At 42.3% G+C, this 22,674-nt stretch overlaps 2 protein-coding genes and 2 non-coding genes across 9 annotated transcripts in view; 2 read left to right on the forward strand and 2 right to left on the reverse strand.

Moving 5' to 3' along the window:
- Positions 1-5,290, forward strand: part of LOC120959472 (kinesin-like protein unc-104) — a 48,304-nt gene extending 43,014 nt beyond the window's left edge. For 4 of the 6 annotated variants that reach the window (XM_049608886.1, XM_049608885.1, XM_040382887.2 and 1 more), the window contains 8 exons: positions 54-191; positions 257-721; positions 789-879; positions 952-1,614; positions 1,696-1,885; positions 2,301-3,153; positions 3,232-3,333; positions 3,401-5,290. In XM_049608886.1, coding sequence (XP_049464843.1) covers positions 54-191; positions 257-721; positions 789-879; positions 952-1,614; positions 1,696-1,885; positions 2,301-3,153; positions 3,232-3,333; positions 3,401-3,548 — 2,650 coding nt within the window. In that variant the 3' untranslated portion in view covers positions 3,549-5,290. The remainder of the gene's footprint in view (positions 1-53; positions 192-256; positions 722-788; positions 880-951; positions 1,615-1,695; positions 1,886-2,300; positions 3,154-3,231; positions 3,334-3,400) is intronic. The other 2 variants (XM_049608887.1, XM_040382888.2) reach the window with 1 other exon arrangement.
- A 1,923-nt stretch (positions 5,291-7,213) lies between these two features.
- Positions 7,214-22,674, reverse strand: part of LOC120959474 (Krueppel-like factor luna) — a 145,287-nt gene continuing 129,826 nt past the window's right edge. Inside the window, exons 4-6 of the mRNA XM_040382892.2 lie at positions 13,649-13,760; positions 11,643-13,087; positions 7,214-11,471 (exon numbers count right to left, since the gene is read on the reverse strand). Of these exons, the coding sequence (XP_040238826.2) occupies positions 11,299-11,471; positions 11,643-13,087; positions 13,649-13,760 (1,730 nt within the window). The 3' untranslated portion in view covers positions 7,214-11,298. The remainder of the gene's footprint in view (positions 11,472-11,642; positions 13,088-13,648; positions 13,761-22,674) is intronic.
- On the reverse strand, positions 11,520-11,590 carry Trnag-gcc (transfer RNA glycine (anticodon GCC)). The gene has a single exon. It is a non-coding gene; the product is annotated as a tRNA-Gly (tRNA).
- On the forward strand, positions 22,296-22,367 carry Trnad-guc (transfer RNA aspartic acid (anticodon GUC)). The gene has a single exon. It is a non-coding gene; the product is annotated as a tRNA-Asp (tRNA).

The raw sequence follows: 22,674 nt of genomic DNA on the forward strand, positions 1-22,674 counted from the left end.
TGAAATAATACATTTGATAGTTTACTCACGAGATGATATCTTTATAATTATAGGCAACGTCTTGAATTGATGCGTGAGATGTATCACAATGAAGCAGAGCTAAGCCCAACATCACCAGACTACAATGTGGAAAGTTTGACCGGGGGCGATCCATTCTACGATCGTTTCCCATGGTTCCGGATGGTGGGACGGTAAGATCGATTGTGTCAAAGCAGCGAATTATCGCAATGCTCATCGGTTTTTTTCCGCCTCTCAGATCGTTTGTGTATTTGAGCAACCTGCTCTATCCGGTTCCGCTGGTCCACAAGGTGGCAATCGTGAATGAGCGTGGAGATGTGCGCGGCTACCTGCGTGTTGCCGTTCAACCCGTGATGGATGAGGAAAATGCTGACTTTAGCAACGGGGTGAAACAATCCGCCCGCATCCTATTCGACGAGGAGCAGAACGGACAGCATAAGGTGCCGAAGATTCGCACCATCCCCGATAAGGATGAAAAGTACATCGAGGGAGGAAACGAAATGGGCACCAAGCTGGAGGAATTGGAGCAGGAAGATGCGGACTCTGGACGTGGCGATTCGAGCGTTGCTTCCGAGCTGCACGAATCAAACGACCAGGAACCGGGCGAACATTTGCAGCCGGGCAAAGAGTTTACCTTCCGCGTTACGGTACTGCAGGCTACAGGAATTGCGGCCGAGTACGCTGATATATTCTGTCAGTTTAAGTAAGTGGCTCAGTGGCACCGGAACTGGATCGGCGTTGTAAACTAGTGTTATCTGTTTTTTCTTTAGCTTTTTGCATCGACATGAGGAAGCATTCTCCACGGAACCGGTCAAGAACTCAGGATCTGGAGCACCGCTTGGATTCTATCACGTACAAAATGTAAGCGTTCTGCTGGCTTGTGGTGCTCTCGTGCCAAATTCTCATATTCTTCCTTTGACACACTTCTTGCAGATCACAGTTCCGGTAACGAAATCGTTCATCGAATATCTGAAGACCCAACCGATCGTTTTCAAGGTGTTCGGTCACTATCAGCATCACCCGTTGCACAAGGATGCCAAGCAGGACTGCCAGATCACGAGGCCCCCTCCACGGCGCATGCTGCCGCCGAGTATTCCCATCAGCCAGCCGGTACGCAGTCCAAAGTTCGGTCCACTGCCGTGCCCACCGTCTTCGACGGTGCTGGCCAAGCACGACGTACTCGTATGGTTCGAAATCTGTGAGCTGGCTCCTAACGGCGAGTACGTACCGGCGGTCGTCGACCACAGTGACGATCTGCCCTGCCGGGGACTGTTCCTGCTTCACCAGGGCATTCAGCGACGCATTCGTATCACTATCGTGCACGAACCGACACCCGAAGTAAAGTGGAAGGACATTCGCGAGCTGGTTGTCGGACGCATTCGCAACCAGCCGGAACCGGCCGACGATGAGGATTCGGACTCGTGCGTCCTGTCGTTGGGCTTGTTCCCGGGCGAGGTGTTGGAGGTGCCCGGAGATGATCGGTCGTTCTTCCGTTTCGAAGCTGCCTGGGACTCGAGTCTGCACAATTCGGCTTTGCTCAACCGTGTCACACAAACGGGCGAACAGATCTACATTACGCTGAGTGCTTATCTTGAGGTGAGCAAGTGTGGCAAATTAAAGCTTGTACACAGTTTGGTCATTTATTTCCCCCATCTTTTCTCACTTTTTTTTACACAGCTTGATAACTGCGCTCGTCCAGCCATCATCACGAAGGATCTCAGCATGATCATCTACGGCCGTGACGCCCGCACTGGACCACGTTCGCTGAAACATTTGTTCTCCGGCCAGTACCGCAATCCGGAAGCGAATCGCCTGTCGGGCGTGTATGAACTATCACTGAGAAGAGCTTCTGAAGCAGGTAGTCCAGGTAGAACTGTGCTAGTGTGTAGAGCGGTTGAGAAGGGAGAAGAGATGAACGCTTATATGATTTCCGTAGTTCCTTACTATATTTTTGAAAGTTGATTTGTTAAATTCTGTTTTTATGATTTAAACTCCTCTTTACCCTTTGCATATGAACTCTCACATGTTGATACAGCCATTAATGTAGACCATATTGCTGATGATAAAAGTTGATTGTGCGTAAGACTTTGAAGGCAGACAACTATAACACAATCTTCTCTGTTATGAACTTGCTTTTTTCAATGCTTTTTTATAATGAATTGCTCTCAACAGCGTGTTTGATATATTGTTTGCATTTTTTTTCAATTGCGTACGTTTCTTGCGCTTGCTATAATTACTTTGAAGCTCGAATGTAATACTAAAACAAATTCATCCTTCATCAGGTGTCCAACGTCGTCAGCGTCGTGTGCTGGATACGAGCTCTACCTATGTGCGCGGTGAGGAGAATCTGCATGGCTGGCGCCCTCGCGGAGATTCACTCATCTTCGATCACCAGTGGGAGCTGGAGAAGCTTACCCGCTTGGAAGAGGTTGGGCGCGTTAGACATCTGCTGCTACTGCGCGAACGACTCGGCATGGACACGACACCGAATCCGACCACCAAAACCGAAAAGGACGTGTGCAATTTGGCTCAGCGCGCTAGTGCATCACCGGTACACATGGTTATTCCACCGTCGCCGCAAACGCCGGTCAAAGATCAGCAGGCACCGGCAATGCCGGAGCGTGAGCTGTCTGTCCGCGAAACCGAGCTGGTGTGGAAGTGTGTGAAGCTTATTCAGGGTCGTATCGGCTGCAAGGAGCTGGGCGCCGAGGGTAACGGTTCCGGAACGCAAGCGTCCGACGCTTCGCCGGGCGATGAGGGCTGTGCCGATATGAACGCGAGCTACATTTCGAGCAACTCGATCGAGCTGTGCTCACCGGAACGTGTGGATATGCCGAACGGTTGGGAGGCACCGGCACCGGCTCCGCAAACGCAGGACCTGTCGCTTCGGCTGTACGTACCAGAGCTGGAGGAGATTCGCGTCAGTCCGGTGGTAGCCCGCAAGGGCTATCTGAACGTGCTCGAGCATGGTGGTTCTGGCTGGAAGAAACGATGGGTCACCGTGCGACGTCCGTACGTATTCATCTTCCGCTCCGACAAGGATCCGGTAGAGCGCGCCGTCTTGAACCTTGCCACAGCGCAAGTAGAATGCAGCGAAGATCAAGCGGCGATGGTGAAGGTTCCGAACACATTTAGGTAGGTATAATAAAGCATTCCCTGCCAAGGGACTGTGTGTGGAATGGCAACTAGTAAACACAATAATCTGTTTTACAGTGTTGTCACCAAACATCGAGGATATTTGCTGCAAACACTCGGTGACAAGGAAGTGCATGACTGGTTGTATGCAATCAATCCCCTGCTGGCCGGGCAAATTAGGTAAGAAGCGCTGTCTGCTGTAAAAGTGTAAGTGCACAATAGTAATGACGTACCATATCGCATACAGGTCTCGATTGGCCAGGAAAAACATTTCCAGCATAAGCAGCACTGGAAGTGGTGCAGGCGATCAGCAACAGGCGACGACGGGAGCGTCCGCACTGGCTGTAGCGGCCGCCCAGGGCAACGGAGGTGGCAGCAGTTCTGGAGGCAAATGAGATACAATAACGATGGAGTCCGTTCTAGTATACTAAACTACTGCGCAACGGCTACTCCTATACTGTCGCAGAATGTAGAGCGACCATAAACCATGACCACCATTATTCCTAGAAAGGATGATCCAAGTTTGACGTGATGCAATCGCCACCACCAAGAAAACCAAAATCAAACCAAAATAATTAGTAGTACTCGTTGTCGTTAACTCCTCCTCCCTCCTTCCCTCTCTCCACTTAGTTGTGTTGGTAGGTTTCGGTTTCGTGTTAAGAAATTCAACATCACAAATAAGGAAGAAGAAAACACGCAGCCAGACAAACTATGTCACGGTATGTGTCAAGAACATGTGAAGTTAGTTAGAAGAAGCGAGAACGGCATGAGTGTACGTCAGATGATGATGATGTTTTGGAGTGCGTGGCAGGTTAGTTGATTATAGTTTACTTTAGCACTTCTCATTAGTTGATAGTTTAATTTGTGAACGGTTCTTTTAAGAGCCGGCGTAATTTTACTTTATCGAAAAAGGATACTGCTTAACGCTACATGTAAGATAGCATGTTTTGTATATATACAAAAGAAAAGGAAAACTATTTTTATCCCACATAAAGCTAGAGGATCATTTTATCCGCGTGTTCAGTTGCCTGTTTTGGAGCAAAGTTTATTTATCGTTTCACATGTGATCGGTATGTGTATCACGAACGATACGGAGGGGGTTTATGGTTAGATCGCACTCAGGCAGGGTCTGGTGCTGTTTGCCGATTTTTTTTTTATTCTACAGAATTTTCTCTAGAGAGACTGCAATAAGGCTTACAAACTAGAAAGATAGAACGGGCAATGGGGAGGAGCAGCGAAGCTGTAACCTAACGCATTGCCCTAGCGAAACCGCAAGAACCGACCACTTGGCTGTCGTGCTTGCGTAGCGTTGTGGTACGAATTGTTGCTACATTTAGATATCTGATTTACTGTGCTTTTTGCAACACTTTTGTGACACTGTTGTTGGTGCTTTCTTTCTTTGCCAGTTTGGCTTGAGATGATGATGGCGAGAAGGAAACGGCATGTGTGTGTGTGTAGGCCAAGAGCAATCGAAATATGATAGTGGGAGCGATGTGCAAGGCAGAGGACACCTACATAATACTTTCCGTTGGGCGAATCCTAAAAGAAAACATGGGAAAGATATTAATCAATAGAATAGTTAATGTTTAGTGCAAAAACAAGTGCGAATAAACAAAAAACACACATGGAACAGCTTACAAGGACGAGTACGAAGCGGTACGAAAAACGCATAAACAAGATAGTGGTTAAAGTGGCAAAGTTAAGCATTGTCTGGAAGCAAATACCGCAAGCAGAACAAATTGATATAAGTGTATTGACGAAGCAAAAGGATCAACACTACTAGCAAACACATTCTGATAACACTCACACACAGAGTATAGCGGCGTGAGACTACTGCGTTGGCTATGCTCTTGTTGTGACCGGATCAGAATCTCTATGCCAGCCACAATGTTTGAATCTCTGTAAAAGATAATCGTGTCGTGTACATCTCTCTTCGCGTAAACAAGCGTTGGCAAGACGGGAAGGAGGAAATAAAACATACAAAACGAACTACTATTTACAAGACAAAAAAGTCAGGCAGCAACCGCAACAATACACGGCGCAAGCATGCGAAGGGAATAAAATTCTACACAATATTATTCAATAAAACATACCTACGGAACTACCAGTAGTATAAAGATAACAAAAAAAAAACACAGGAAAAAGATCAGCTCAGCTCAAACAAGTTTGCAAAATGAACAGAACAAGAAAACACACTCCCATACATACCTACACCCGAACGTGGAACGTAAAGTATTAGTGCATTGACAACTGAATGAATTGTTACGATCGGACTATTACGATATATTTAATATTTTATTTTGCTTTTGCGGGGAATCTATTGGGCAAGGCAGCGGCTGGCAAAAGACTACCGAGCAGAATTGCAAAGTAAGGAATCGAATACACGCCACTCAAAACGCTTCGAAAACGTGTGCAGAAAAATGGACAAGGTACACGCACTGAAGACTGTTGCAGCTGGTGGCTTGAAGCTATTGTGCGCAAGTGTGGTTAGTGTTTTTACTTTCTTTTCCGCCTCTGCATCTGTGTGTTGATGGGGTGGGGGTAAGAACTTCCTCACGTAAATACAAAAGTGTGAAGAGTACTATCCTGTAATAATCACATCAACAAAACAGGAACATTGTACAGAAGTATGTAAATAGTGACAGCACACACACACAAACTACGACGGCGAGAAGGGATGGAAGAATATTGAAGCGTTTTAAGTTGTACGCTTGAATGGCCTTAGCTTCCTTTCCATATATTTTCCAAAAGAATGGAGCTTTTATTAGGATCAAAGCTGTGTTGTTCGATTTTGCATCCTATTGCTTGGGTTGGCGGCGTATAAGATTCCTCAAAACCATACTACTGTGTATATATTTGGTATCGGTCGATGGAGCATGTGGAGCCGGTGTGTCCGGTGTATCGTACTGTCCGCACGCCAAGACCACCCTTTATCGATCATCTATTTCATCTCACAGACACAGACGAGGAAGGTGCACAGGATTTAGGCTGATTTTGAGCATCACAGTGCAACCAACGGATACCAAAGATAAAGATGTGTAGGCAAACCAAAAAAGGGTAAGGACAAGGATGGAAGGAAGGTACAGAATGAAAAAAGTTAAGTACGATACGGCAATGTTTGTCATGCATTCGGTTTAGGAAAATCTTTCAGACAGGAAGAATTTAGACAGCCAATTGGTTTCATTTTCTTTATCGCTTTCTTTTCGCACGGTTTAGATATGCTTGCATTAAGTGATGGTATAATGTCACTTTTATTATGCAAAGCATTGAAACAACCCATTCTTTTCTTAAATATATGCTTAATTTCTCACTTTGTGTATATTTTTCATTCTCTTTCTCTGAAAAGCTTCTTTCTAGAAACAACTAGAAAGTTAAAATAGACGAAGCGATGTTTTAAAATATTTGTGCAAAATTTCAAAAAACCAATGTATTGTTGCTATAACAAAAAAGGACACAACCTGGTACAACCGTGTGTGTGTAAACGTAAAAACAAAATAGAACAAAAATAAATGAATAAATGTAACCGTTTCAGATCCATTCTGCTTACCGCAAACCAAATAACACCGAACATAAAAAAAATAATTGTATAGGATATAGTGGATAAATAAAACAGACAAACAAAAACAACTGAGAATTACTTGAGAAACAAAACCAAACCATACCCAAAACGAGCAAGAAAAGAAAAGAAAAAAAAGAAAAAAGATCAATCCCAAAGTAACACAGTAGCGTTACTCTATCCCTAGCAGCACACACACACAAACAGACACACAAACAGACAGACACCGCATACACCGCTCCATTCTTCTTCCTTCCCGTGTACTCTCTCTCTCTCTATACGTATATATTTACATAAAATAATACATGTATTTAGCCAAAATGCCTAGTAAAGAGAAAACTTGCTTACGTTTCCACACGCCGTTTTACGTTGATCTTGGGTGAGGGGAGGAGGGGGGGGGGGAGGGGTCCGATGGCACCCGAAACAGAAACAAATTAAGAAAAGAAAAAAATGGAGAGTAAACACAGTTTAATTTATTGTTGTTCCCCCGCAGCGAATCCGCCACATACGATCGTGCATAAAACAATATATGTATTCTGAACTCTATAATCACAGCATTGGATGAAATAAAAACAAGGAAGAGTAAAATATAACAACAAGAACAAAGAAACACTTGCCTGTGCATGCAAGTAAGTGTTGCATCATGTCGTGCAAGAAGCTTTTGAGCAGCATGTTGAGAAGGTCTAATAAAAGAAATGGAAAATGCAACAAAAGGACACAAATAGTAAATGGATGTGTAGCCAGGAATGAAAGAAAGAACTCTGGAACAAAACAATATGGAAGATAAGTGGTAAGCAACAAAACACAACCAAAGGAGGGAAAGCGATTTGTGAACGTTTGTGTAGGAGAAGAAACCACAAATGAATTGAACGATTGGGAAAAGATAAAATATCGAACCTATTGAACAAAACCAAATCGTATTATCTCCTTCAACTATATGAAATATACAAAAAAAAGCAAATCCATAAATATTTATATACATAAACAATTATACCTATACAGATAAATATATATATTTGGAACAGAGATAAAACAGAATGACCTGTGGTTTGGTTATGGTCCGTGAATGTCTTGTCGATCTCTGCAAAAGCATGTGCAGAATTTGACTAACAGCAAGTTCGCTCCTGGAAGTGAGCAATATGCACGTGTCTGGTCTGAAGTAATCACAGTGATCTGATCGTAACTGTAAGTACGCTGCTGCTTGATGGAGTTGGTTGAGTTGCCTGTGCAAGTATTATTTAAATGTGCGAAGAAATCTAAGTATTCAAAAGCTGATTGATTGAAGCATCGTTGGCTTTTTAGAGACGAGAGGTCAAGCTAAGGGTTTGAGCGAATAGGAAAGTAGTCGAAACAGACAAAGTCTTAAAGACATCGCCAATAAGTGCAACCCTCGACAACATGTAACCGTGGCATGCCGAAAGACGTTGAAAGTGTCATAGGGTCGTAGAATCATAATAGTGAAAGGAAAGAAAATGTGCAAAATGTTGCAGTATATACAATAACTGATCGAAGAACGACTGCAGTAGCAACGGAGGGAAAGGATGTAGAAAAAGAAACACAGGTAATGAAAACACTAACATATAAAGCCTACAAAACTGGTCAGCAATTGATGGATTGATTGATTGATTCAAACAGACAAGAAAAGCAAATGCAAACAATAACAACAACAACCATTCACACATATTCAACAATACAAACCAAACATGCTTTGAAAGAAAATAAAGAAAAATGTGGAAAAACACAATAAAAATATGATAAAAATAAAATAAAAAATAAGATTCAACATGTGCTGCATTTTATTGAACCGAAATTTAACGAAACCATCAATCTGTTATACGGATTGTTATACGACATGTAAGGTTAGAGTTGCGCCTAAATGTATGCAATATGCAGATTTCTTTTTAAACATGTTCACATGTTCTGATAGTTGAAATTTCCCTTTATTGCTATTGTAAGTTAGAATATGTTTTTAAAAATCAACAAGTTATTCGAAATTGGTATGTTTTCGGACGTGATGATAATAATAAAATTCTTCAACAATTTGTTTCTTTTGTTTTTACTTTCTACTTGGCTTGTTTTCGTATCGCTTTCGTACGTTTATGTAGCATTTATTGTTTCAACAAAATACTCACTAGAAACATAACAGGAAAATCTCGCGTTTGTATTTGCTACAGAAGTTTATCGAACAAAACATCCTCAAAGAGAACTATGTGATAGAAGAATACAATGTTTTCCTATTTTTCGGCGATCTTGTTTTCTGTTCTGTTGTTTATCTATTTCAAAGTAACTTCTTCGAATACGAATATTTTGTTGCCATGTTTGAATTGGACGATTGCGCTCTTAACACTACTCCGATATCAATAGTACACTTATCCATTAGGTAAAACATTAAACAATACTGGCTTTGCTATGCTGTCCACTCGGTTTTGTTCGTTCAATCGGGAATTTGGCGTCGTACAAACGATTGCGATTGTACACGCCAACAACTAAATTGCTCGTACTAAAATGTTACTATTCGGTTTATTTATTCATTTATTTATGCTTCCATTTCGAGGCAATCGCACCAACAATAAGAACAGTTAAGAGAAAATAACAAAACGTTAAAGGGAGTAATGGCGTAACGAGGGCGGCCTCTAGCACGTGTGTGTTTCCAAAGATGTGCAACAGGACGAACAAACAGGACAAGAAAGTTGTTATTATTAACTGACAAAATAAAACAACAATTAATTACTGGCGCACGGTACTTTCTGGTCGAGATGATCGTCTCATTGCATGAGAAGCCAATGAAGGCGAAGAATTATACGGAGCTTTTTATGTTGTTCCTGTTGTGCTACAACTTCATAGAGCGTTTCCTGTTTTGTATGTAATTTTATGCTACAAAAAATACAAAAAGAATTTCCATAATATTTCTTGGTTTTAAATCTTTTAAGAAACAAATCACCAAACCAATTTTCTAATAAGAATTCCTTTAAAATAAAAACGTGATAACACACTGCGCCCTCATTCCTTCAGAATTCGCAAACAAACCCCACGATGCGCGGTTCCGAATCTTAGATTCGTGCGCAAATCCATCAACACCATTCACTATTCAGAGCCTACTATGGGTAAGGAATTGATAACGAATCTCTACTCTACTGCGAGCTCTATTCACTTTAACAATCAACTTCAAGAAAACACGAGCAGAACGTTAACAGAATAATAAAAAAAAAACAGAAAAGAGTTAAAATAAAAACTTTTCTAGACAATTAAAACAAACAAAAAAAGGCTAACACGATTAACAAATCTAAGGTACGGTATTATAAAAATAAAATGGATGTATTAATAAACATCTCCTTTCTTAGAACACTATTTTGGGATTTTCCGTCATTGCACTTTACGTTACGCGACACGTTTGGTTCGCATTGTTGATGTAGTTTTTTTTTGTTGCTTTCTGTTTCATCACTACTTTCTTTTTCTTCTTCTACTACTACTATTGATTTATTTTCTTCTTCTTCTACTATTGCCTTATTTTCTTCTCCTTCTCCTTCTTCTTTTCTTTTTCTATGTTATTGTTACCTTATTGTTCCATCTATTCCACATTGCTTACAGCTGGTCTAAACGGTAGTGGTCACTGCGGTATGTTACCTGTTTGTGGGAGTATTATACTGTAGGAAATGAATCGTATTCAACGAGTATTCTACTGGCATTTAACGTCAAATGTCATGGATGTGGTGGTTACGGGATTATTCACTTATAGTACAATTGCGCTACTGAACATCTTGTTTTGTATGAAACTGTAGTTCACTAACAACTTAATCGAAATTATTCTAAAACATGTATAATTGTTGTAAAATAAAACTGGCTCCATTTTGGAATGGTTTTGCTACTGACAATCGTTGAAAAAGCATGAGCATTTTGTTTCCTTCTTCTTCTTCTAGTTCATTCTCCCCCTCTCTCTCTCTCTCTCTCTCTCTCTCTCTCTCTCTCTCTCTCTCTCTCTCTCTCTTACTCTCACTCTCACCCTCTTCCCCGTCACTGTATATTCTACTACGTTTCGTTACTTCCACTAACGCTTAGGAATGTTCGGTTATCATTATTGATGTAGGCTGGCAAGCAAAAGTTTGCACAAAGAGGCTACAAAATCTTAAAGATAAGAAAGCACAGAAATAGATTGTTGATAGTTAAAAGATTTCTGTTTCTCTAACATGGAATTGTGAAAAGTGTTGTAAAAATATACAAAAAACGCGTAACGCGTAAGAAAATCAAAAATGTCGAACTAAAAAACCTCATAAGGCTTAAAAACTGATTAGAGAGGCTGTCAAGCATTTTTTTTTGTAATTTGCCAATCGAAAATCTGGAACGAAGGATACATCAAGCTAGCAAAGTAAAGATAAACTGAAATATAAGCACCCTATCAATAACTTAACCGTAGTACACAATTATTGAGATTCATCGATAGTGTCCCCCTTATCCGTCCTTTGCTTCACAGCGTGGTGCAATGTTTGGGGGGACTAGGGCGGACACAACGCTTCTTAGATCAAATGGATGATAGACACTCTGGTGTAGGGGTGGGATGGGCGGGGCGAAATCATCGAAATAGTAACACATTTTTAGTGTCGTTTCATGTGAAGCGACAAATGATCCGAACGGCTAAAGGAACGTGTGCAGAGCTTACAGCGGAAGGGTTTCAATCCGGTGTGCTTCCGGTAGTGGCGGGTGAGCTCGTCCGATCGGGCAAATCTCCAAACACAGCCTTCCCATGTGCAGATGTATGGTTTTTCACCTAGGAAGGACAAAAAACATGAACAAATGAGAAAAAAAGAAACCCCCATGCATCGGCCGGGAATCGAACCCGGGCCGCCCGCGTGGCAGGCGAGCATTCTACCACTGAACCACCGATGCTACGTGAAGTAAGGGCACTCAAATGCCTACTGTATCGTTTGCGCTCACTTACCAGTGTGTGTTCGTTTGTGTGCCTTCAGATGAGAGCTCTTCGTGTACACCTTATCACAACCAGTTGCATCACAGCGGTGGATCTTCCGATTCTTCGTCAATCCTTTCAACGAGGATAGCGAGGAGGACGATTGATGGTGATGGTGATGATTGTGATGATGATGATGATGATGATGGCGAAGCTCACTGCCCAGACCCAGCAGTCCCGGTGAGGCTGATGCAAGATGAAGATGATGGCGAGGAGTGTTGTTATTACTGCTGCTGCTACTACTGCTGCTATGTCCATTCCCATCGTCCGCGTGCCGTTTGGATGATGGCGTGGCCGCTTGTTCGCCACTGGCGGCGGCACCTCCATTGGAACTACTGTTGGAAGCGGTTCGCTGCCGAAGGTCCGTTAGCTTGCCGATGTAACGATCCGGACTGCTACTGCGGTCGGTGGGTTTTGTGCTGTTGCGAGAGCGGGATGATAATAGCCCCGAACCTAACTGCGATGATGCAGCCACAGTGGCCGATTGCTGGTGCTGTTGTTGTTGCTGAAGCAACCGCTGAAATGCAACAGTGGCAGTCTCGCTAAGCGGATGGTTTTTCGGTAAGCTAGAAGCGATGGATGCAATCGATGCCGCCAGCGGTGCTGGTATACCGGGCAACAGTTTGGCCACGGACGGCGGATGTACGACGGATGCTGCGGAGAGCTGGTGCAGCTGCTCCTGTAGTTGTTGATCGAACATTAGCGAAAGTGGCGACTGTGCTCGACGGTGGCTCAGCAGCTGTTCTTCCTGCTGCTGAAGTTGATGCACCGAGAAGGCTTGCAGGAATTGTGGCGGAAAGAGATGATGGTGAGGATGATGATGTGGGTGTTGTATCGGATGTGTTCCACCACCACCACCAGTACCACTGCTACCCAGTCCCGTGGATGGAGATTTTTTCCTCTGACTTTCCGAACTCGTACGTTGCGTTGGGCTGCCCCGCTGCTGAACACAGTAGTTGTTGTAGATAGTAGGATAGGTCGTCGACTCGCCCCGGAAGGTACTCGGTTTCGTTTCAAGGTCGCTTTCACTAGGATAGTTGTTGTTATTCACACTAAGGCTATTGTTATTCTCGGCTAGGATGAGTGCTGCTGCTGCGGCTGCTGCTGTGGCACCGTCGGCGGCGCTACCGTTGTTGCCAGGCGTTTCCGATTGGCCTGGTACGATGGAACTACCGGTGCCGCACAGCGTCGACAGGAGATGGTGTGCGTGCGTTGGCGAGAAGGCGGAGGGAGGTGCTTGCGAGGCGGCCGCTGCTGCGGCAATTGTTGCGGCGGCTGCAGCAGCGGCCGCAGCTGCAATCTTGGCCGTTGCCGTCGACTCACTACTGTCCGTGCTTTCGTTTTCAGTTTCCTCATTGTTGTTGTTGTTGTTGTTGTTGTTGTTGTTGTTGTTGTTGTTGTTGTGAAGTGAGTAAAATCTAGAATGAAGAGAACACACTATACGTTAATCTCGGTGTGATCAAAAGCGTCCTTACAGCTTGATACAGTTGTGCGCCGATTTTTGTTTATAGCACGGGAAAGAAAGTCACATTCGACTTTATGTAGTGCGTGGTGGTACGTGTCAAACGCTGCTATCTGCGACCTGTTCACGGCCTTGTTTCACACTTAACCCTTAGTCTTAGCTGAAGGCTATGGCCGATAATTTAAGCGATTATGGTACATTACTTTCCACCTACGGGAAAGGTTGTGTGGCCTTCTTGGATGGGGGCCGTCCGTAGCGACAACTTAACTTGAGTGGAAGTGAATGGATTCCCATAGTGTGACACACACAGCCAACGTACGATCAACAGTAGCAACATACGGAGTGCTATTATTATTTGGAGGAAAGGCATAAGCTCAAATTTGATTGTACCGCTTTTTGAACTGTTGTTTGTGTGGTATGGAAGGTTTTTTTTTCACTTTTTTTGTTGAAGACACATAGATCAATTGAATTTTAAATATGAAATTAAAAACGTTGCGCTCGGCAACCGTCTACTTACAGATCTTTCGTTTTGTGCCTTAACGCTAGCAGGTGTGGTGCTGTGATGAGTGGTGGTGGTGGCCGTTTCAGGAGTCCCCCGCTTCGCATTCGGACCGACGTTGACTTAAGATCTGTAATTGAAAAAAAGCGGGAAAGAATGGTTAGCATCGGCAGAACAATGGAAACATGCAGTTGAGCGACATTTGCTGTAAGAGAAGTAAACGGTGTTTTGCTGTTAAAAGTTGTGACATTTGCATTGCAATGTTTAGAATGTTCGTTATTCTTCAAGTGCCTCAAATTACCACCGCATCCGTGTTTTATCGCGGCACTCGTGAAGCAACAGAGAGCGCGCGGACAGATCCGCACGCGGTAATGAATCATTACGGCTAACACCACCCCCACGAGAAGGGCACACGATCGCGCGATCGTCTGATGGGAAGCTTTCCTGAGGGGACGGAACAGGCAAATCCGTCCATTTAAGTCTCCGTTAGTGGCAATTGACCAACGGTTTTACATTTTGCACGATTCGATTCGCGTCCACTTCGTTCGCATCCGGACGGGCGCAAGCGATGAAGGGCAAACACCATATCTGACGTTTGTGGAGCAATTCACGCGAGTTTTCTGCAGCGCAGAATGCAGATTTTATTAGTCATAGGCTTCACCACTACTCTGAACTCCAATACCAGGAGAGAGGGAGTACCGTGGGTAGCTGAAGATTCGTAAAGGCGATCTTTGACCGCAAAACATTCACACCATGGACTTTATGTAGCGAAACAGAGGAGTAATCGGTGCCTTTAAGCTGGTGTGGGATAAAATAGTGCTTTGCTGGGATGTAGAGACGATCAATGCAGCCGTTAAACACCGTGCAACGTCGAGGGCTTCATGTTGGCCACCGATTGTGTTTATGCAATTGCAATAAGAATGACCGTCTAGTGACAGATTTGGATGGAAAAGAGTGTTGTAGTTGGTGCAGAATTTACTATTTAAATGAAGTAGAATTATGCATGAAGTGAATGAATTGGGAGATTTAATACGTTCTACTTCGTCATTGTGCACATAGGAATACATAGGATAGGTCGATAAAATCAAGCTAGAGTTCATGTCAAATGAAAATATCAAGATCAATTTCATATACAACATCGAATAAAGGACAGTCTCGCTATAAGAAGACAATCCGGCGGAAAGCTTCCATATGTGTGACAAGTTCTTATAGTCAATTCCATGTAAGTCCAAAGAGGTTTCGGAAATGACATCACAGATGTAATTACAGTTCGTGTTTTAATAGTAGCACGACAATAAAATCACTGATGTAGAAGATCAAAAGAAATCAGCGAGAAGTGCCATGTATCTTTTCTGCAATGAAGTCATTGCGAAGAATAGCTGTTTATAATGCCTCAATGAACCTTTTAAAATAATGAAATAAAAAGATTCAGAAGTACACATCATCAAATGGTTAAATAACGTTTACTTGTAGAGAATAACGCTCAATATGTAGATCATACATTTCTAACCAGGACTCCAAATAATATAAAGAAAAAATACAAATATAGTTATATAAGAACCTTTTGTAAGACTTCACTTTAAGGTGGATGAAAAACCATTTTTTTTTGCAGATCGTGAATCTTACATGGGTTTTACCAACAGATCGATCGTTTTGAAATATTGCGATAATGAACCGCAGTCATGAGATTAATTCACAAGGAAACGGGAAAGAAAGCCTGAGTTTTATGATGAATCGCCAAACCGTGTAACTTACGCATTCATTTTGAAACAGTAAATCAATTACTAATAACTTCTCGGAAAAAATACAATTACGATACTGAGTAAACAGGTATTTCCTCCAATGATACTTGATGTCATTGAATTGATGTCAAACGACGGATTCCTGGAAGCTCTTTGAGATACGCGACACAGTTAGATGATGTGTAAAAGGCGAAGATTAATGTGCGGCTGATGCGGCTTAGATGCGTTCCGAATAGTTCAATGAGGCTCACTGGTTCTACCATGGATGAATAAATTACGAGTGTGATGTAATTTATTTAACAAGATTTACATCAAAACTATGCTTGCTTATCCGGCACTACAACTGCTTTGACGGTCTTGGCCTGCCTAAGGAGTGTTATCCCGGCTTTAATGACGGACGCCTCCACGCTATCTGGCCACCTCCATTGGGGCTTACCACACCTCCTCTGTCCTTGTGGACGTACAACACCCGCTTGGCAAAGAGTAACTCATTTTAATGCCTCTCGCTACCCCTGGCCCTAGTTTTGAAGGAATCATGCGACACACTCGCACTCCACTACCCAATCCCGTGGAAAAACGTTCCCACCATCGAGGTGTTGATCAAAATTTCGCTGTGTGCATGAGACACTCACTCGCACTCCTCCACCTCTCCATAGCCGATCGCTCCAACCGTTGCGAAGATGGGAGAATTTTTACTCTGAGCGTGAGACCCTGAAGCGCAAGAGATGACACTATGTGTAAAGACGATCATAATTCGATATGGTCAAAATGCGTCGATTGTCGTTTCATCTATCTGGTAATGATGTTTTCACTTCATCAAAATTTTAAACGTAAACAACTAGGCTGATAACAATAATTGAAATGTAAATCAGAATAAATTAAATTCATTTGAAGTAAAATGAACTCCATTATACTCTATTTTGACCAAATGATCAACACTTGTACATAGTGCCATTTACTTTGTGTTCTTCACTCTCGCGCTGTGTTGTGATCGTTCGAAACTCATTGCCAGAACGAATGCAAATTTCATTTCATTGCAATTTTTCATGCAAGGATCGGTGCCGGAAGATGCAGTGAAAATTATAAAATGTTTATAGAAAAGTGGTTAAGTAAATCGTGAAAGATGTCAACGCACGCGTAAATGCAGTATGTTTTGTTACATGATCTACGGGTAAGTGTATGCATAAGAAGAAGAATCTTCCAAATGATGTTTGTGTTCTAACAATCGTACTGCTTTTAATGTTTGTTTATTCTTCTATTATTTTCCATCACACGTAGCTATTTCATTACCAAAGCTCCTGATAACAGATCAAAGCAGATGGATAGGGCATACCGAGTCTCCGTTTAACTTCAAATATCTTCGTGATCGGTAAGTTTTAAATAGTACTAGTTTTGTTCACCATTCTAATGCTCGATTAATCTTTCATTCCTCAGGCAAACTCATCAAACACCAAGTGTTTCTCTTCCAACAGCACGCGCTATCGGTGGAGAAAGCAGCCAACGTTTTGTTCGCGCAGCACGCACCATCATGAATTGAAATATTCCCGAATAGCTCTGTGAATAAAAAACTGCACACTTACTGTCCGAATTTCCTGGAATTTTTTGATCGGTCTACGCTCGCGGGAATGGTGGGTTCGTTGAGGAGAAGGAAAGAAAGGGTGGGAGCGAGGATTAACCAAAAACGCGGCATTGAGAATGAGGGGAGGTGCGCTCAGCGCTCACGCTGGGACACTCACGATGCTTGAAATAAAATGTTAACAAGCATCGATTTCAAGCATGCACGTCGCGCGACATTTTGCCAAGCGGGCAGTGAGGTCGCCGTACATCTTGTACCCAACCAGCATTATCGCGCGATTTTTATGTGTATCTATCATTTTTCTCATTCTAACATTCAGAAAATTTTTCATTCTGTCTTGCTCTTCTGGGTGTTGGTCACTTTTTGCTCGCAACTTGGCTGTGTCACTTCAACCATCCTCATGTTTCATATGGCTCTTCTCTTTCCATCGTTCGAGAGAAACTCTTGTGTCTCGCTTTTCTGGGACTTTTCCAATTTCGATTGCTACACCAAGCGTTCACGCAAGCGATCTTCTCTCGTCCGCTCTTTGTATAATTGTACAGGTACTCCCCGATATACGCTATTAATGCGGACCGGAGGCAATAGCGTATCTCGAATATTAGCAAATGTCGAGTTTTCAGTCAAATTATAGCTAATTTTCATATAATTTTGCATGAAGTGGTAGTTTTTAGCCACTAAATTAGTTATTTGATATGATTTCAACTGAATATTACAATTGTACACCTTATGAAATGGTTTTTAATATTCGACCAAAAGGGAATTTATTTTGAATTTGATATTCGATGTGCCAAATTAGTACAATTTGCTCAAAGAACTTTCAAATTTAGACAAAAGGCGTACAGCTAAATCGCGTATATCGAGTATGGCGTATATCGGGGAATACCTGTATAGCCACCAGAGGAAGGCGCTGCTTCGCGTTCACATGAAGAAGTGGTAGTGTAAAATCAAGTTTGTAAGCAGAAAGACGCGTCGATGCGTGCTCGTTTTTTCTCTCGTGAAACCAGTACGGAAAAAACTATTTGGTAAGTACAGCTTTTAATAAAGGATTATATCAATCTGTCTTAAACTGAATGGTATTAATAATTGGCGATATCAAACCAATTTCGTTTTCTATAGCAAATCGTAACACACGCACAAACGGAAGTGAGCACGGACCACGATAGAAGTAATCAATTGGTTGGTAAGTATTATGCTTCGCGTTAAATGGAACAGCGGTTTTCAAAATAGATAATATTTCCCTCTTTCATCAGCAGTGCCAAAAACAAAAGGACAGGAGAGGCAGGAACGATCATTCAACGCGTTAGCGCCGGACGAAGGAGAAGCGGCAGGAAGGCAGGAACGATCCTCCAACGTGCTACCGCCTGGGAGAGGAGAAGCAGCAGGAAGGTAGGGACGATCATCCAGCACGCTAGCGCAGCATCTGGGAGCAGCGAGGGGGAGGCAAGCAGGAAGAATTTTTAACGCGAAGACAACGCTGGATGAAAGGAAGAACGAGGAGAGAAGGCAGGCAAGACGGGTACGTGTGTATCCCGCAACGGGTTTTCGGCAGTGTGAATTGTGTGAGTATTGAAAAGTGTATGTGTGAGTAGAGGTAAAGTGGTAAAATAAAGAGCGAATGTGTGGAATGGAAAAATGAGAGAGAGTCTGTGTTTGTTTTGGGAGAGAGGAGAGAATGAAAGAAATTGAACAATAATGTAGCATACAGAAACTACATGTATGATACACGCTGTTGCACCGTTGCAGAAACGTGCTCTTTAGTGCTGCTAATGAGCACGATTTGAGAACGTTTTGAGCCCGTTTTTTCTCATACAAAATTGTAAAATGTCGCGCGATAATGTCGGTTGGGTATAGCTCGTCATTATAACGGCTCCTCCATTGTCCTTTCACACATACGGGGCCAAGTATCCTTCTGAGCATCTTCCTCTCGAACACGACTAATAGGGTTTCGTCAGATTTGGACATTGTCCATGTCTCAGAGGCGTATGTGAATACCGGTACTATATGAATGAGAGCTGTATAAAAGTCTATTTACTCATGAAATGCCTAACGTAGCAAAATATCCAAAATATTTAAAAAAGTGCATGAAGTATATATGCCGTTTATAGGTATTCCTTGACTATTTATACAATCTAGAGCAGCAATGTGAAGCTCATATGAATACGCGGGTCAATATGCTACTGAAAATATGATTGCGGGTCGCAACCTACTTTTTATACGTGGTTTGAGGATCGTTAGCATTTCCTTTTATTTGGAACAGTTACAACACAACAGTGAAATTTTTAAAGTAAAATAAAATTTATTAAATTTAAGAAACGTTTCCCCAAAGAACTCTCTCTCTCTCTTTTTCTTTTGTTGGCCTGCTCACGATAAAGTACGTCGACGTGGTATGGCCCGGTCAACAACCATTCTCCAGGATGCTCGATCCCTGGCTGCATCTTTTTACCCATGTAGAACATCTCCGACAGGTCTCGCCTCACCTGATACAGCCATCGAGTTCGCTGTGCTCCTCTGGGCCACATGCCGAACTGGGGATCGCTGTCGAGCACCTTAATGGTGGTGCATGAGTCTGGCATTCTCATAAGAAGACCCAGCCATCGTATCCTGCCAGCCTTCGCCTCCGCCAACGTGCTAGGATCAACTAGGTTGGTTTATCCATGGCAGAATAGTACATATTCTGTTGTTATTGGAGTCATTTTGATTATCAATATTTTTGAGCTGGTATTGCTTGTCAGCAGCAACGTTAGAAACAGTGAATTCTTGTTTTTGATGCTGTCCATGGTCCATACATTACTACAGGTCGGTTCGTGAAGTCCAGTCCAGACTTCATCTTTGTTTGACAGTATAGCATGAAATCGTTTGTGAAATTCTAAATTTCTAAACTATTTGTAGAAGTAAAATGTTTTAAGTTGCAACCATGCCTAAAGAAGGGTTCGACCTAATACTGTACCAAAACAATGTGCAAAAAAATGTCCGAGCTTGCGTTTTTTATTCTCATTATTTGAATGATATTGTTAATTTTTCGAAGTCTTTTGCTTACAGATTGGACCAGTGTTTGGTGTTTTTTTTTCCTTTTTTTGTATATACACGCATAGAGAGAAGGTAGGAAAAAAACATAAATAAGATTTTATAACGTTGGATGGTCTGACAAACGGTCGCGGGCCACTCCGAAATATCGCATGGGTCACTAGTTTGACATCTCTGATCTAGAGCTTTTTAATAAATTGTTGACATTGTTACGAATATTTAGCTTCCACATGGTCGACATCGGTGATCTACATTTTTGTTTCAAAATTGCGAACTGAAATACTGTTCGATCTCAAGATATGGTTGTTCTCTCAACATAGGGATGCTGAGTTTTATCGATACGATAATCGGTTGAAAAGTCAACATCGCTATGGTTTCGATCGCTATTAAAAGCGAACTTTCTGACCTGATGTAGGTCGGCTGCAGGAATGGCGTTTTCGACCAATGTTCATCATTTTAGCACCCCGCGATTGTTTTTATTGCCGTGCGATCTCAGAAACCAATGAATGTGCGTGAGAGTTCTCTTTCTTCCCTTTCAAAGCATTAGCGACCGACAGCTGTTGCTACCATATAAAGATTGAGCAAATGAAGAACAGTGCGTTGTTAACGTTTGTACGTACTATTACCATAGTGGCTATTTTAGTACCCTGAATTAAAGGTGAATTCGTCCAAAATGATCGCTTCTGATGATTAAATTGTGCACTAATAATTGCAATATCATTGGCATGTACGATAAAGTCAGCTTAAATCACGTTACAGTGCCCACAACATTAAAGCGTATTATCTTTATACGTTAGCATTAATTCAACACAATCGCCGCGAATAGATTACGTGGGCAAAGTCATAATATTAAAGAGAAATAAAAATTGGAGTGCTTTCGGGATTGCTTCACTCGTCGAAAGTCGGTGTTTTCAGAATATTGCCGCGCATTCACTGTGACGACGATCCGCCGATCATCGAATGTGGTGCCGCCACACGCTGACCTCCTTCAAGCAAGATGTGGGAAATAATAAAAACCAACAACGAGCAAAAGGCTACCCTTTGCTGCTACTCATCGAAGATCCACAAAATCCGCGCCAGAATGCACATGAAGAAGGTGATTTGACCGAAAAGCTTATCGGTGATGGGCACTTTAGATGAGAGAGAGAGAGACAGAAAGGGAGAGATGGCGACTCCGCGCATTACGGCTTTACATTCTCCCGCGCGTGGCCATAACTCCTTCGATCGAATCGTGCGCACATCAGGCACGGCCCTGCTTATCCTGCCTCCTCTATCCAGCCAGAAGATCATAAAATAAAATTCGGCGATCAGCACTTCGCCGGTGCGTACTCCTTACGGTTCGAGAGGTCACACACTGATGGCAGGCTCATATCTTGGGGATTGCTTCTGTCAGGTTTGGTTTTATGTTTTCGTTTTCCGCAAGGTTTTTGACAGTTGTTTCGACCGGGCACAAGAAATCGGCCAACCGAGCGGGAAATGGCGCATATCGGAGTGAAATAATTTCGAAAGGATAAGATTGTAATTGTGATGGTGTAGCATATTTATGTAAACGTTTAAGTGTTGATGTGCCATGGTTTGTGGGCACTCTCTTAACGATCGATTTTAAAATTAACGATCCACTGATGATCGGCAAATGAAATGATGATAGGTGGGGGAGATTTTCCAAATGGGGTAGATGCTCGCTCAACTTTCGGATCGTACTTCTTGTGATCCTCAGAATGCACTTAAACGGGATGTGCGCCTGCACTTGCAAATCAGCAATCGAGAGGAGCAAAGTGTAATTGAACTGCAGCAGATGGTTATGGTGAGCTCCAAAAATATGGTCCTTCGTTTCGGTACCAATACCTTTAGACTTTTGCTTTCGTTGGATTTTTTTTACTGTGAATGCAAAATGGATGGTAAACGATGGTGTAATTATGCAAATGAAGAAGCAGTAATTGGAATAAATATTGCCAATTTCGAATGCACTTTGAAAGATGTTAAGTAAATAAAAAATATCTTTTAGGTAGATCGTTTTGCATACATCGTTCGATGTTGCTCATATTTTCTTCCAGATAGCATTGATTATTAGTAAATGTCTTCGCCTATCAGACGGATGCAAATCGTCGTCTGGGTGCTATAAGATATTATGTTTTCTCGTTCCTTTAGCTTATCTGTTAAATTTATTTTGTTCAGTTTATTTTGTACACTGTGTTAGTTGATCAGTATCCTGTATTATTTTGTTTGTTGGAAAGGCATGAAGACTCAAGGACACCTAAATTACATTCAATCCAATACATACTCCCCTCGGCACTACAAATGTATTTCTAATGCTTCTATCAATTCCTCGATAGTATAGTGGTCAGTATCCCCGCCTGTCACGCGGGAGACCGGGGTTCGATTCCCCGTCGGGGAGGGAAATTAACCTTTTTATTTATTTGGGAAATAACAGCACTATTGTAGTAACTAACAAAAAAGGTCAGATAGATAGTAATGAGTGGAAGGAAAATATGTGAGATTGGCTTCCAAATTATTGAGTTTTAAAAGGTAGGTAACTTAAAATATCTTAGCAATATAAAGTAGTAGTAGTATTCCTAAGTATAAGTAATAGTAGTAGTCCGTTCTATAGTTGACTCCGAGGAATGAATGTTCGGGACGTCATATTAGTGCCTGAAATGTAATTAAGTTTTGTTGTAGCGTATTTTATGAACTGCTCTATAACT

This window comes from Anopheles coluzzii, chromosome 3 (genome assembly GCF_943734685.1).
Source record: "Anopheles coluzzii chromosome 3, AcolN3, whole genome shotgun sequence".
Classification (NCBI taxonomy): Eukaryota; Metazoa; Arthropoda; class Insecta; order Diptera; family Culicidae; genus Anopheles; species Anopheles coluzzii.